The sequence below is a fragment of the Balaenoptera ricei genome, chromosome 21 (genome assembly GCF_028023285.1).
Source record: "Balaenoptera ricei isolate mBalRic1 chromosome 21, mBalRic1.hap2, whole genome shotgun sequence".
Lineage (NCBI taxonomy): Eukaryota > Metazoa > Chordata > Mammalia > Artiodactyla > Balaenopteridae > Balaenoptera > Balaenoptera ricei.
Window position 1 is genome coordinate 36,014,477 of NC_082659.1, and position 15,728 is coordinate 36,030,204.

Genomic DNA, 15,728 nt, shown 5'->3' on the forward strand with positions numbered 1-15,728 from the left:
AAAAGGAACTTCATTTTTCTACATCTTTCCAGAATCAGAATCTTGCTCACCCCTGGCTCAGGCTCAAAGGGAGCTCTTGTCATCAGAGAAAAATTAAGGAGTTCTCCACTGCCTGTGAAAGTAACTGAGGATGCTTTCTGATACATTGCAGGCACGGAGAGAGAGCATGTTTAGCTTAGTCAAGGCCTCTTTCATGACATGGAAAGAAAACAGGTCAAAGTTACATTAAAATGAAGACTCAAAGAGTTCTTTGATTTTTGAAAGAAATCATTAATTGCATGACTTTTGATCAGACTGCATGTCTTATCAAATCTGGAGCTCATATTTGCACGTGGATGAATAATACAAGAGTCCCCACAAGATCCCTCTTCCTCTGCAGCCCCATGTTTTTCTCCCTTTGGCTGGTGACAGTGGTTTTTTTCCTCTACGTGAGTTGGATGGGTTGGGAATGTGTCACTGTGAAAAGAAGATGCCCCAACACCTGTCCATAAAAAAGGTAGAGTTCTGGTTACCTCAGCCCTCCCATCCATTCTGGGCACCCACTCAGAGCTCCAAAATGATCTTGTTGGCCAGGCCTTCACAGTAGATAGGTATGAATTAAATGACGAAGCTCTGGGCTGCGTCAGACAGAGGGGGCAAATCATAGTGTCTGATAGGACAGGTATTTTGCCTGTTTTTAAATTTCTACACAATGGGGGATCCTTTCCTAGGCTGCCCCATCTGGAAGTTGCTTTCCCCCCTCCACCCAGGTATCAAATTTAGCCTCAACAGAACATGGGCCCTCAGAGATGCCACAAACATAGAGACCCCAGAATGAGAAAAAGGAGAGCGCTGTAAACCTGGATCTCAAGGAGGACAGAAACAGGCATTTTGCAGACAGCATGAAAAGAAAGCACAGAAAATGACTCCACTTAAAACAGAATTTTGAGCTACAACAGCTCCAAGGACTTGAATTCTCTCCAGTTAGTAAATACGTAGTTTGCACCATCTTACCACAGAATAATCTGAGATAAGACGAGAGACAGGGTACGAAAGATTAACAAAACCTAGATTTTGAGTGAGGAGGACTCTGAAATGGGCAAGAATAGAGACATTTGCAATCAATACAAGAAGCTGAGAGTTTTGTCCACCCTTGTGAGGAAGGAGAATATTAAGAACCTCAGTAAAGGGGCTTCCCTGGTGGCGCAGTGGTTGAGAATCCGCCTGCCAATGCAGGAGACACGGTCTCGAGCCCTGGTCTGGGAAGATCCCACATGCCGCGGAGCAGCTGGGCCCGTGAGCCACAACTACTGAGCCTGAGCGTCTGGAGCCTCTGCTCCGCAACAAGAGAGGCCGTGATAGTGAGAGGCCCGCGCACTGCGATGAAGAGTGGCCTCCACTCGCAGAAACTGGAGAAACACCTCGCACAGAAACGAAGACCCAACACAGCCAAAAATAAAAATAATAAATAAATAATAAATGAAAAAATTTTTTAAAAAACCAAAAACATAAAATTTGGAAAATAGTTGAACACCTATATACCCACTGCAGACTTTACAATTAGCATTAAAAAAAAAAAAAAAAAAAAAAAGAACCTCAGTAAAAATGACTTAGAGTCTTCAATTAATCCTTTTCTTTGTAAAATTAGAGGGAGATAAACAACCTTAGTAATCGTTACAGATAATATCCGGACTATGGGTGTGTCATTGGCAATGACAGTATAACCATTCCTGGAGTATTACAATGGGCTGGTCATTGTCAAGGGCACTTTCAAATATTGTGCTGCTCTGCCCGAGCGCACTGCAGTGTAGATGTGATGAGTCCCACTTCACAGAACATAAACTGAGACTCAGAGAGGATATATGATGCTTTATAACACCAAATACAGAAAAAGTTAAAGAAAAAAATGTCCCGTAGTCAAATCAGTACTGTTATTTTAATCACTTTTTCTGCACTTGTATTATTAAATTTTAACAAAATGAAATACTCCATCTAGTATTTTGTGCCCTGCTTTTACACTACATCTTCCCACCATTAAATATTCTTGGAGAAAATCATTTTTAATGAATGAACTGTTTTCCATCCTTTTCTAAAAAAAACGTCTTTATTGGAGTATAATTGCTTTACAATGGTGTGTTAGTTTCTGCTTTATAACAAAGTGAATCAGCTATACATACACATATATCCCCATATCTCCTCCCTCTTGCGTCTCCCTCCCACCCTCCCTATCCCAACCCTCTAGGTGGTCACAAAGCACCGAGCTGATCTCCCTGTGCTACGCGGCTGCTTCCCACTAGCTAGCTATTTTATATTTGGTAGTATATATAAGTCCATGCCACTCTCTCACTTCGTCCCAGCTTCCCCTTCCCCTTCCCCGTGTCCTCAAGTCCATTTTCTACGTCTGCGTCTTTATTTTCCATTCTTAAGTTGGGCCATCCGTTATTTAACCAACCCCCTATTGTGGGATTTTTAGGTAGCTTCTAATATTTTTTCTATTACACTACTGGCTGAGATGAATATTCTTGAACATAAGTCTTGTACATAAATTTGACTTTCACCTTAGGATAAGATGCTAAAAGCAAAACTACTGGCTCAAAGTGTATGAACATTTTAAGGCTGTTGATACACAAATTGCCAAATTACCCTCCAGAAGGTTCGCACCAATTTCCATCCCCATCAGCAGCAACAGACGAAAACGGCCTTTTCCTTACATCCTTAGCAGCAAATTTTGTGCATTCTTAAAACTTTCTACCAATTAGATGAGCAAAAAAGAAATAGATTTATAACTTGCGTTTCTTTGTTAGGTAGTGAAGTTGAACATCTTTCCATATTTATTGGGGATAAGCTTCTGTTCTATTGTGAATGCCCTGTCGCATCTTCTACCCGCTTATCTATCACTGTGTTGGGAGATGCTGGGATACAGAACCTTCTTCGGTGCCTGCTGTGGTTCTGCTCCTGCTGGCACAGAGTCCTCTCTCAGTGGAAGATGGCTGCTCCTTAGCACTGAGAAAAGTCAGCACCCCTACAGCGTGCCATGGGCCTGGAAGTGATGTCTCAGTGGCTCTGGAGTAATTACATTCAGGTCCCTGTATTTAGCAACTCACCAGCAACCAGAACTGGTACTTCAGGACTAAATGACTCTGCAGTGTATCAGTTCTCCTGAACTTGACCTTCTTCCCACCTTTTCACCCAGTGACTGAATCAGGCCAAGCTGCGGTGGAGACACAGCTTCGTCTCTCTTCTCCTGGGAGTGGGACTGAAAAGCCAGTACAGAGCAGATCATCCCTGCAGAAACTCGCTGGGTGACCCCGGGGCACAGCAGGAGGAAAGAAGGGTGATCATCCTCACCCTTCTTGGAAGGTGGAGCCACGTTCCAAAAACAGATGCAGTAAGCACGAACCACACAACCACCCAGATGAACTTGAACTCAGCAGTTGGCATGAATAACCCCTCCTTTCTGCAAGTCACTGCTCACCCTGTGCCTCTCTCCATTGCTGAGTGGTTCCTTCTGGCTTGAAATCACTACTGGTGACTCACCACTGCTGGTGCTTCACATTGTTGTTCCCCCCACGAGAATGTCAAGTTCAGGGCATCCAGTTCCTCCGCGTGAAACCCTTCGTAGTTGCTATGGGTGAACGGAAGAGTGAGAGATAAATGAACAAAACAATTTTTCCCTAGCACTTCCATGCTGTTTCTAAATGACAGATTTCCACAGCCCCCTCCCCCATACAACCACAGACTCTTTGAAGACATTTCTCTCTCTCCCCGCATGCCTGGCACAAAGGGGGATAAATGCTAATCGAGGGAATGAATGAACCGAACCTTATCTGGACCACAATAACACCCACTTGAGCTCATCTTTCTTTTTTGTTTTTTTTTTGATGTTTTAGTTTAAATTTTATTTCCTGCCCCCAAACATCCATTAAGCGCCCAGGAGAAGGAAAAGGGGATGTGACTAGCAATAGAGAGAAATGTTCTTCACAACAATGGCCATGGCAAGCTTAGGCACTTTTGGTGAAATCTCTCTGGGAAGTACTGGCAGAGGAATAAAAGGCAAACTGACACAGAAGTATTGCTTGGTGTGCATTTCCAGGCTCTGCCTTCTTTCTCATCTCTTGGTGGCAGGCGGAGGAAGAGGAGAAAAGGTTCAACTTTTTGATAAACCGGCAGAATAAGCTTATCACATCCTCTCACTATCTCTGCATAGGTTCTAGTCTCTGCAGCATTATATAAGCTTTGCCCAAAGTAATGAACAGTTGAAAGTCAAATGGAATACTTCACCAAACAACTTAAAAATGCTTGCACACCGGAAAGGATTAAGTTGCAGAGAACACAAATGGACCCAGAGCAACCTTTGCCAAAAGAGAATATTGTGCTAAATGTACAGCCATAGCTCTTTTCCATATGAAGAAACAGTCAGAAGGATAAAAGAACTTGGTCAAAATCACACAAGTAAGTAGGACAGAATCTGCTCTGTCTGTCTCTCCCAAGGGTTGTGTTCTTTAACCACCAGGCTAGCTTTTCTCAAATCTGATTCATGCATAGAATAACTCTACCCCTCTGTTTGCCTTGAATATTCCCTGTTTATACGTATGCCTGCTGCAGTTTTGCACATTGCCCACTTTGATTCCCAAAAGCAACCGAGAATACACAATAATTTGGCCACTCTATCCATGGACCACTGCGGTGGGACTGCCCAGGAAGCTTATTAAAAGTGCAGCTTCCAGAGCCCTACTCCAGATCTAGATAAGTTTTCTGAGGGTTGGCTCAAGAATCCAGGTACAAGTCTTATGAAGTGGTTTTGTGGAACCCCCCCAGGTGAGTCTCTCGCTCTCTTAGGTTAATAAACCATTTATTCTGCCTCCCGCAGATGCCCAGCCAGGTCCTGTTAAGGTAGGAGTCCCCACACCACATCAGAGGGATGCTCCCAGCCAAGTCATCTCTGGAGCCTTGGAGAATCTGGATGGTCTCGTGCTGGCCCACCTGCCATGACAAACCTCCTCCAGAGCATTCCCCTTCCCATTTTACCTTCTACCACTCCCAAAGGCAGTCTGCTCCAATGAGGCCTGACTTCGTCTGTCCTAACGTGCACACGCTCATTCAAGCAGTTTAGGAATACAAGGTGCTGTGGTTCTCAACCAGGGTGGCCCAACCCCTAAAATAGTAGTCCAAGCAGTCTCTACCTCCTGGGCACATCCCCTCTGCAACAGCCCCAGTAAACGAATGTCCCATCCTTGCTTTTTCAAGGGTGGCAACAGGGAGTCCCCTCCTAAAGAAGGTTCTCTCGCATTGCCACACTTTCAAAGGCTGCCCCCAGTGTGCTTCCTTCCTGTGGGCCTGATCAGGCTAAGGGCAGAGTTGTCTCTTTCCTTCTCTGAGTCGGACCAAATCGTCTTAGTAACACCTCTTCACAGTGGTGACCATGTGTTTCACGGGGGCTGCTGCTGAGCCTTTATCTCATCCTTTCATGGTGGAGAGGGAGAGGATTACAATGGTTTTTACTTCTAGGGGAGAGGGGAGTGTAATGGTTATGTTGTCATTTTGTATTATGTCCTTTGGTCATGAACTTGTTTTGAATTTCATATGAAAATGGGCCCACCATTCCCACTTTGTGAGGTCATTCAGCACCCTCATTTTGCACCTTTAACATCTCTCTCAGTATCACTTGGAAATGTTTGAAATGGCATCAGCTTGTCCTCACATTCCTATCAGCTGTAAATCCGGCGCCCCAACATGAACCTAACCATTGAGCAGAACACCTCTCCACTACCTGTGTAACACTGGGTAGGCCCCTTCACCTCTTGCTTTTCTTCAGTCCTCAGTTGTGAAAATGTGAGGGTTCTATGAATTTATATTTGGGGCAGGACAAGGGCGAGGAGAGTGTGTCTTTGCTTTTATTCTTCCAAACTGGAATGTCTTCCCTCTTTTCCCCATGGGTCCAAATCTCACTTGTCCTTCAGGCCCACTGCCAAGGAGCCTTCGCTGATTCCCCAGTCCACACAAATCTCTGCCTCTTAGGGTCAGTGCCATACAACCTAGCTGTCTCTTACGTTAATCTTGCCTCTCAAGCCAATCTCAGAAAGTGGGTCTCTCTTGCCCTCCTGGGGCCCCTGGGGCTGTGCCAGCCCACCGGCACGCCCCACGTGGGGTGTCTGCTAGACTAGGGCATGGGTGGGGAGGCCCAGGTGTGAGGGGCCAGGCAGAGTACCTCTGCCTCCCCCCTGCTCTTCTCCACAAAACTGCCCCTCCTCCTGAAGCCTGACCCCCAAGTCACAGGTTCCTTATCATGACCTCACTGGGTAGTGATGACCTCACCGGCCTTCTCACAGTTGCCATGGCAGCGTAACTGCCAACGTGCTGCCCTCAGAGAAACTTCCCTGACAGTTCTCCACCAGATACCAATCTCTTTGGTTGTCTGAGAGAGAATGTGTGACTGGATCGTATATATTAACTCAGACCTGTGCTCTGTTCCGTGGGTGGGCAGTGCGGCAGGTACACCGAGACCGGGCATCTCTACAGGAGCCATGGTGTACACACCACCTCACCTGGCTGCCTCATGTTCCTGTGCGGTTTGCCCACTACGTATACCTGAGCGTGTTCCCAGCTGTAATACCAGTGACCTGGGACACCTTCAGGGACCCACAGTGCTCACTGCTGAGGACAAGTGAAAGGTCCTTCCTGGACAAGTGTGCAGGATGGTCCTGATCTTTATAAATGTAGCTTCCCCTTTGGGCTACAGGATGCTTCCATTCAGACCCTTTCCTGACTGGCCTCTTAGCAAAAGACAAGTGCATTTTTGTTGGCAAATGGTAAATGGAGCAGTTTGAGGAAGAGGGCCACTCTTGAAACACACCTTCAAACCCAGGCACCTCTATGCTGTGATGTAGACATCTATATCGGTGCCCTCAGACACATCCCATCCTGAGTGGCTGAGTACTAGGGGAGAGGGTGGTGCCATATTGATGGGAAGACCGGAAGAACCAAGAGGGCTGTTGAAGTGCTAATGAGACTGGAGGGCTGAGGAGATGGTGTCCCAGGAGGCTGGGTTGATGTGAGCCTAGACTTGGTACCCAGGACGCGGTTCTCAGTCTCCTGATCACTCTGCCTCAGTATTTGGCCTTGTTCTAATCTACATAAAAGTATCAGAGGGCTAGAGTTCAGTGTGGTTGAAACAGGCAGTAGAAATGGGGCCCAAGAGGGGTTGCCAAGGTGGGAGGGGTCCTTAACCAATTTATATTAGATTAGTTTTTTCCAAAACTTGAAAGACATTTCCATTAAAGCCTCAGAAGTGACAGACTGCAAGAAATGTTCTCTCTGTTGTGGAAGGGAGAGATGGAGAGGCTCATGATTGCAATGACTTTCGGGTTCTCCTGTTTTCCCTGGAAACGGTGAAGAGACTTCCTCATGTGCTGCAGCCGTAGGCTCTAGGAATTGCTTTTGCAGCCAGTGTCCCTTCTCTAGGGACTCATAGAGGTGATGGGCCAAGGCTGTGTTTTGGATGTCAAGTAGATTAAAGGTCTTCAGCCAGAAACTGGGAGAGACATGAGAGAGGGAAATTCTGGCAGGAGACTGTGTACAGCAGAAGTGATTGATCAGTTCTGATTTTCTTTGCAGCAGCAGTGGCTCCTGTTTCTCCTCCTACCCTTGGTCAGTACCATGTCCTCTACCGAGGGTGTAGAGAAACGCAGTTGGGCTGGCATGGGGAGACATACTGCCTGGTTGGTGGCTACCGGGCCTACGGGGATGTTCCTCTGGCCACGCCAGCAAAGGTGGAAGCAGAGAAGCCAGTCCCTAGACGTGCTCCCAAGAGAAAGCACGCTCCGGAAGAGTCGCACAAAGATCTGGGTTGCCCCAGACCCAAAATCCGGCGATTGGAGCACGGTGCCAGGAGGTAGACCCCACAGAATCTTGCTGGCTGAGCCATTCTGAAGAGAGGGCAATGGTGTAACTGCCTCAGGCAGCGAATGCCTCTTCCTGCAGTGACCCACCCCGTCCCCCCACTGCCCACTGCCACAGATCACAACCTGCGGCGTTCTGTTTGAGCCTTCCTCAGCCAGGAGCCTCCTTCCACATTAAATGGCCATAAGCAAGGAGCCTCAGAAACTGACGTTTGAAATGAGAGTCTGCCCTGAACATCCCAGGGCTGAAGCTGGCCTGGAAGAAAACGTGACGTTCCTCTGCTCAATCCTCAGGGGCCCCCTTGTCAGCTGAAGACAGAAAAGTCTGCACTCTGCGAGCCGAGGAGGATGTAGGAGCAGAGACAGGGTGCAGAGAAGCCTTAGCAGTCTACCACATGGGCTCCTGCTCTGAGCCATTGTCAGCGGCCACCACCACAAACCAGGGGGGAGCTGGGTTTTTTGAACCTGAAAGCAGCAATCTGTGGTTTCCCAAAGAGCCTCCTGCCTGGGGTCTCAGGAGGCAGGATAGAGAGACCCAGGAAGACCTGCTCCCTGAAGCAAGAACAGGATGGAGAGTCAAGCAGCACGCACCCTGCCCCGAGGTTCACATGCTCCTTTATTCCCAGCCCTTTCTGTCCCCAGGTGGGTCCCTTACTGCTCAATGTTTTTCTGTAACAGACTTCTAGGGTCGCCAGTGCTCACACTTAGGTCACTACCCCTGTGCTAGGCACTCCTGCTACCCAGGAAAGGTTCCAAAGGTGGAACAGCTCCAGGGGGTGCCAGGGATCAGAGCAAAAACTTGAGAGGCTGGGGATGAAGGAGTTTGGGCACAGTCCCTAAAGCATCTCAGTGGTTGAGCTTCTGTGAGAAGGCACATCCCGTGTGTGTGTGTGTGTGTGTGTGTGTGTGTGTGTGTGTGTGTGTGTGTGTGTTGGGGGGAGGGGGTCCCCAGAGGAGGCAGCTAGGGGGAGGGCCTGAGGCTGGAAATGGGGAATGGCGTGCGGCCTCTGAGCAAGCACACGCACTTAGCCCTTGAGGTTTCTGGGAAAGCTAGAGCCACAAGGGCCACGAGATAAGGCAAGTGTAGCAGCAGAACCCAGGTGCCAGGTCTTTCCTCAGAACCTATACTTGTCCACGAGGCCAGGCCTTCCACGCTGAGGTAGGAGGGATCCTGGCCAGAAGGTCGGCCAGCAGCTCTGGGAGGAAGGTTGCTGCGATGGGGGCTCTGTTGCCATGGAAATGACTTCATTTCCTTCCACTCAAATAGCCTACTGACTGGGTTCCTGCTCTGTTGAGGAAAAGGGTTGTTGACTCTCCCCAGAAGGTGTTCAGTTCACATGCCAAAAGTCCCTCTCTTCAGGCCCTGGGGAGGTGTAGCAGCTCCTGAGGGCGCTCTTTCCTGAGGCTGGCTGACAGAAATGGGGGGGGGGTTCCTGAGAGTTCCCGGGTGCTGGTTGAAGTCCCCAGAGAATGGTCATGCAGGCTGGGGAGTCAAGTAGGTGGAGAGAGAAGGTCAGGGGCAGAGGGCCCCTTCTTGAATCCAGAGCTCACAAGGTTACCCCCCCATTTCCAGAAACTCTCTCTTCCCCCACACCAGCCCACAGGGCCCCGTACCGGGACACTGGGAGCCCAGAGCACGTGTGACCGCAGAGATGCTCGCACGCAGCCCTCGGCGTGCGCGGGGCCGGCTGCAGGCAGATGGGGACGAGGTGTGCTCCCGGGAGGCCTCGGGCTGAAGGTGGCCCTCTGAGAGAAGCGGCCCAGCTTGGCCAGGAAGGTGAGAGGCGGGGGAGAGCAACCTAGGGCGCCCCCTCGGAGCAGCGGGAGTGGGAAGAGGCGCAGGGGCGGAGGGAACCCGCGACGGGAGGCGAGTGGACTCTCAGCAGAGGCCAGCTTAGCCCGCGGGAGCTGCCTCTGCGCAGGGGGCGAGAGGGCAGTGCCGCCCCGGGGCTGCCGGGCTTTGCGGATCGCGGCTCTCCGCACACGGCTCCTCGCAGGGCCCTGTGACTCTGTATCCCCTCCCTCACCCCGCCCCCCTCGCGAGGCCGCGCCGCTGGGTGGCCTGTGTCGATGGGCACAACCCCATCGCCCGCCCCTCTCAGACCCGCCTCTGCCCACCTCCCTGGCCCTGAGCAGCTTGCGGCCCGGGGGCCTCGAAGGTCCCCGCGCACTCCGCCAGCGACCTCTGCTGTGTCTGCTGCTGCTGCTGCTGCGTCTGCTGCTGCGGCCGGGAACCCGCGTCCAGACCACGCCGGGCACCTCCAGCACCCTAAGTCCGCGGGAGCGCACGCGGGCCCTGAGGCGGGACTTCCCACTTGTGGACGGGGGGCTGCAGTGTGTGCGGGCTGGTGGGGGCCGGTGGGGGCCTAGCCTGGCCCTGGGCAGGGGAGGAGGTCCGCAGCATGCAGAGCTAGTGGGGAGGCTCCCTCACACCACCCCTGGATGTCCTCTCCATCATCTCTGGATGCCCTTCCCCTTCTCTGTCATCCCCTCCCTGGTGGGAAGCCCTCAGCCCAGGCCTCAGCTGCTCCTAGTATAGTCTGTGTGACAGTGGGAGGTGGGGGACCCCCCGGCTGGCCCGGGCCAGGCAATGTGTCCTGCCTGATCCCAAGACCTAAGGAGCCCACCCATTTGCCTTGACCTCCCTCCAGCCACAACGACATGCCCCTGGTCCTGAGGCAGTTGTGTACCACAATGGGCTCCAGGATGTTAATCTGTGCAATTTCAGCCATGGCCAGACCAGCTTGGACAGGCTGAAAGACGGTCTCGTGGGAGCCCAGGTACCAAAGGGACACACAAGGTGCCACCATGGCTGCTGGGGAATGTGGGGCAGTTTGGGGGCCTCAGAGACCACAGCTTAGTCACATTGGAACTAAGTTACCATAGTGACCTAGAAAGTGCCATGCCATGGATGCTGCGGGCTACAGGGGTCACAGTGAGCCAACCTGACGGGCATCCAAGTACCACAGCAACAGCAGCGCATTCCATGTGACTTCTGGGCACAGTGGGTGCTGTGCCAGCTGAGGAGGCTATGAGAAGCCCAAGGAGTTCCAAAGCCCAAACCAAGCCCTGGCCTTCCCTCAGTTCTGCTCAGCCTACGTCCCATGCCAGACCCACGAACGGGATGCTGTGCGCCTCACCCTGCAGCAAATTGACCTCATCCGCCTCATGTGTGCCTCCTATTCTGAGCTGGAGCTTGTGACCTCAGTTAAAGGTAGACGGGGGCTTCCCTGGTAGTCCAGAGGTTAAGACTCCACGCTTCCACTGCAGGGGGCTCGGGTTTGAGCCCCGGTGGGGGAACTAAGAGCCCTCATGCTGCGCGGCACGGCCAAAAACAAAAAGAAAAGGTAAACAGACTGGTGGTGGTAGGTGCTAGGGACTTCAGTAAGCTACCCCTGCCTCTGAAAATGATCATCTGACCTACCTGCCCCCAGCTCGCAACAATACCCGGAAGTTGGCTTGCCTCATTGGTGTGGAGGGCGGCCACTCACTGGACAGTAGCCTCTCCATCTTGCGTACCTTCTGTGCGCGGGGTGTGCGCTACGTGACACTCACCCACACCTGGAACACGCCCTGGTGAGCGCAGTGCAGATGGTAAGGGCCCAGTGAGGCAGGGATCTGCCCAAGATCACGCTGGGGCCCAAAGCAAGTTTACCCCTGGGATCCGGCCCTGAACCTGGGGTGGGGAGGGGAATGGAGGTTTGCAGAACAAGACTGAATCCCCAGAAGGGCCCTCCTACTGCCAGGCACAGCCCAGTTTGGGTCCCTCCTCTCGCACCAGGGAGTTGCAGGTGTAGACGGTTCGACAGAACCTCTTTCTAGGCTCTTGTAGCCAAGTCATGGCCACCAGTCAGACTGCCTCCTGGCCATCCTGCAGGGCACAGAGCTCAGCAAAGGGTATCCACCCCTTCTACAGCAATGTCAGTCGGCTCACCGGCTTGGGCGAGGTAAGGACCCGGGTTCCATACCCTGCCCCACATGAATGTCCAGCCCCGCCTGTTCCCTACAGATAAATGCACACAAGGTAAATGCAGCCCTGATGCCCTCTCCCCATCCTGTCCCTGCAGAAGGTGGTGGCAGAAATGAACCGCCTGGGCATGATGGTGGACTTGTCCCACGTCTCGATGCTGTGGCACGGCGAGCCCTAGAAGTGTCACAGGCACCTGTCATCTTCTCCCACTCAGCTGCCCGGGGTGTGTGCAAGAACACTTGGAATGTTCCTGATGATATCCTGCAGCTTCTGGTGAGAGACTGCCCTGGCCCTCAAACAAAAAGCAAGTGGTTCAAACCAGGAGCCCTTGAACCTGAGCCTCTTCTCCCTCAACTTCCTCAAACCCCAGGTTAAATATCTTCTGCCCCCAAAACCCACGGTCCACAGCCCCTGAACTCTTGAGCCCTAGGTGGGGGTCGAGGTGGTAAGATACTCCTCCAAACCCGGAAACCCAGGGCCAAGACACCACCCAGACCAGGGCTGCGGCTCCTCCATTCACACAAACCCAGAGAGGAGACGACTCTGACCTCAACACCTTCCTCACAGGGGCCGAGAGAGTGAACAGGCAGGTGGCTGTGCTGGGGGCCAAGCTGACTGTCCACCGGTCCGCCCCTGCAGAAGAAGAACGGTGGCATCGCGATGGTGCCCTTGTCCGTGCGGGTGCTGCAGTGCAACCCGTTAGCCAACGTGCCTACTGTGGCAGGTGAGCCTCACCCTGGGCTCTCTGAAAACTCTGATGTGGAGCTGAAGCTGGGTCCAAACTTGGGGAGGACTTCAGAAGAGCCCCAGTGGTTTGACCCACCTGTTGGCAATAGGTACAGCTCCCAAGAACCCAATAATGGACGGTACACAGCACCTTGGTGCCATGTGGAACTGGAGCCACGGAATCAGAACTGCGATACTGATGGGTATCAGGGAGGCTGTCAGACACAGAGCCCGGGTGATGCCCAACTGTGCCTCTGCAGGGGCTCCTAAAGCGCACTGCCCCTACCTCTGGCCAAGGGACTGGACAGCTCCTTAGGTCTCTGGGGTCTTCATCAGTTGTACCCTTGTTCCTCTCTCATCCTCCACACCCGGGGAAAGGAGCCCCCACAGGTTCTCAAGGAGACTGGGAGGCAGGGTGAATCGTGGGTGGGAAATGGCCCAAACAGGGGGCTCTGGGGTCCACTCCAAATCTGAAGTCCAGTCTAGAGCCAGCTGGGATCACTTCAGATCAAACCTCGGGGCCCTCGAGTTGGTACTCTCGGTGCCAGGCCACGAAGGAACTGGCCTGTTTGGCCTACAGGCTGCCAAAAGGGGAATCAACAGAGGCCAGTCATCACCCCCACCCCTGCCCTGGAAGCCCCACACTGCTGACTTCCCATTCTTCAGATCACTTCGACCACATCAGGGCAGTCACTGGATGCCAGTTCAGCGGGATTGGAGGAGATGATGACGGGGCTGGCCGGTGAGTGCTTCCCCGTGGCTTGTCTTGGGCTGGCTGGGCAGCAGTGGGGCTTTCACAGCCACCGTGCCCACCACACTGTGGTCCTCATGGCCTTGACCATAGCCTCAGGTGTGCTGGCCCAACTGCTATCTCCCCTCTCCCAGGGTCTGCTTCCTGGGCTCTCCTGTCTGTTCGGCCCTACTCTAGGTCATCATATTTTTCTAAAACACCACACAGAGCTCATCTGCCCAGCATCTGCGCCCATCCAGTGCCAGCAGACCCACGGCCTCTGAGCAGACTCTTAGCAAGGTCTGGGCTGGGCTGACCATCTTCTCTGCCTGCAGCTGGGTCTGTGCATGCAGGGGGCTCAACCCAGTTCTTAAAAAGCTTTTCTTCTCTTTATAAATGGAGGCAAAAATTGCATTCAGTGAAAGGCATAGATCTTAACAGTACAATTCAATGACTTTTGACGAATAGTCGAGGCGCTTTTGGGGCCTTCCTCTGAAGGATGAAGAGCAGGAGTGAATCATTTACTCTCTCCAAGTCTCCATTTTCCATATCTGACCAGGGCTGGGGTTCAGTGGACCCTGGACACATAGGGCTTTGGTTCTGACTCAGGACCAGGGAACAGGTCTGAAGCCCAATGGCTGGCTGGCGGCCACACAGGTTCCCGCAGGGGCTGGAGGACGTGTCCATATACCCGGTACTGATAGAGGAGTTGCTGAGGCGTGGCTGGAGTGAGAAAGAGCTCTGGGGTGTGCTTCGAGGAAACGTGCGGCGGGTCTTCAGACAGGTGGAACAGGTATGCTGGGCTGGGCAAAAGAGTAGCTCTGAGCAGGTGGTCTGAGCAGGTGTACGTGCGGGTGCTGTGAGAGGTGCTGCCAGTTGACTGCCGCCTCCAGGTAAGGGAGGAGAACGAGGGACAGAGTCCCTTGGAGGATGACTTCCCAGATGAGCAGCTGGGCAGCTCTTGCCGCTCCGTCCTCCCACGTCTGCATCAGAGAGAGGATCTGGCTCCAGACCAGAAACTAACCAGAGCTGCGGTTCGTGGGAATCCCATTTTGTCACCTAAGTGGTCATTCTCAAAATCTTGCCCCCACATGGGCCCAGGCCTCACAGTTATTGCTGCCTTCCCAGTCCTCATTGTTTGGCTCTGGTGATCCAGTTAATCCTGCCAGATGTCACTTTGGCAGCCACAGATACCCCACAAACTTTCCTTGCATGCGAGCACAAACATTTCCTATGTATTATTCTTTTCTGATAATTCTTTCAATGTATCCCTTCTGGCTTTGTGCAAAGCGATTCTTTGTTTTGTACACGGGGACCACATCTGGGAAAACATCGCCACACCCTCATAAGTTACAGGGGGAGACCCGAACTGGCCAAGCCATGACAGGAGCTCGCCGCTGCTGAGCTCTACACATCCCGCTCCTTCCACACAGTTCGCCAGTTCCGCGGCGAGCTCATCTTTCTTGATGTTCTTCCCTTAGGAGACGTGTACAATGCAGCAGGATTCTCAACCCGTTCCCCGTGGTCACTTGTGCTACATGGAGCTTTGCAGTGTTCTGTGCCGGCCGTGGGCCGCTGCTGGAACACTGTGTGACAACTGCCTGCACAGGACTTCGGGGATAATGAAATGTCTGTCTTCCCAGCCCGACGCTGCTGAAAACCACGCTTCCCAGAGAAGGAGAGAGATCCAGCTGGTCCACACCTTCATACACATTTGTTGACATGTGCAGATGACAGCAGGCTCTAGCAGGACCCACACCAGCCTGAATTCAAGAACTCGGATGCCAGCCCTTGACAGCAGCTGAAGGGGGGTTTACAAGAGATGCAACCTCGAACCATACCCTAGGCTGAACCAGAGATGCTGTTGGAAGAAACAGGCCGTTGTGCCACTTTCACGAAGAGTTTGGCCACGAGAAAAGTCCCCCAGAGCCCAGCACTGTGGGAGAGGCCTCACCCACAGAGCAGGGCAAGTGTCCCAGGCAGGGTGCCCCGCGCCCGGCACCCCGCCAACCCAGCAGGAAGTTGCCCCCCCTACGCCCCAGACAACGGGAGCTCTCCCTTCCTGAATAATTGAGCTTCTCATCCAAAAGAGGTTCTCTTCCCACCCAAACATTAGAGCTGCTAAATATTTCAGGATCCCTGGGTTGTAGAGGGTCACTCACCGTGCCCTTTGGATAAATGAAGCCAACGTCAGCTGCTTCTGGGCTGGCCTTGAACAAAACCCTCAAGATGGAAAATCTCTGCTCCTGCCCTCCCTCCCGTCACCCCCCGTCAAGCCTTTCCTGCTGCATGCAATGACCCGGCTCTTTTGTGAGCAGGTGAAGAACGCCCACTGTGCGTGCAGTTCTGTGGTCCCTGCAGAGATGAGGTGGGTGCGGGGGACCCTCAACCATGCTGGCCTCTGCTGCCATCCCCAGGGCCCTTG

The 15,728-nt window shown here is 52.6% G+C and overlaps 2 protein-coding genes and 1 pseudogene across 2 annotated transcripts in view; 2 read left to right on the plus strand and 1 right to left on the minus strand.

Moving 5' to 3' along the window:
* LOC132356455 (neuronal acetylcholine receptor subunit beta-3-like) overlaps window positions 1-15,728 on the minus strand; it is a 68,716-nt gene that overhangs the window by 37,800 nt on the left and 15,188 nt on the right. Inside the window, exon 2 of the mRNA XM_059909279.1 lies at window positions 3,517-3,604. The gene's annotated coding sequence lies outside the window, so the exon portion shown is untranslated. The remainder of the gene's footprint in view (window positions 1-3,516; window positions 3,605-15,728) is intronic.
* On the plus strand, window positions 6,405-7,874 carry LOC132356492 (DPEP2 neighbor protein-like). Its single transcript, XM_059909341.1, has 2 exons — window positions 6,405-6,471; window positions 7,594-7,874. The coding sequence occupies exons 1-2, from the start codon at window positions 6,405-6,407 to the stop codon at window positions 7,872-7,874; spliced, it is 348 nt and encodes a 115-aa protein (XP_059765324.1).
* LOC132356569 (dipeptidase 2-like) lies at window positions 9,348-14,483 on the plus strand (annotated as a pseudogene).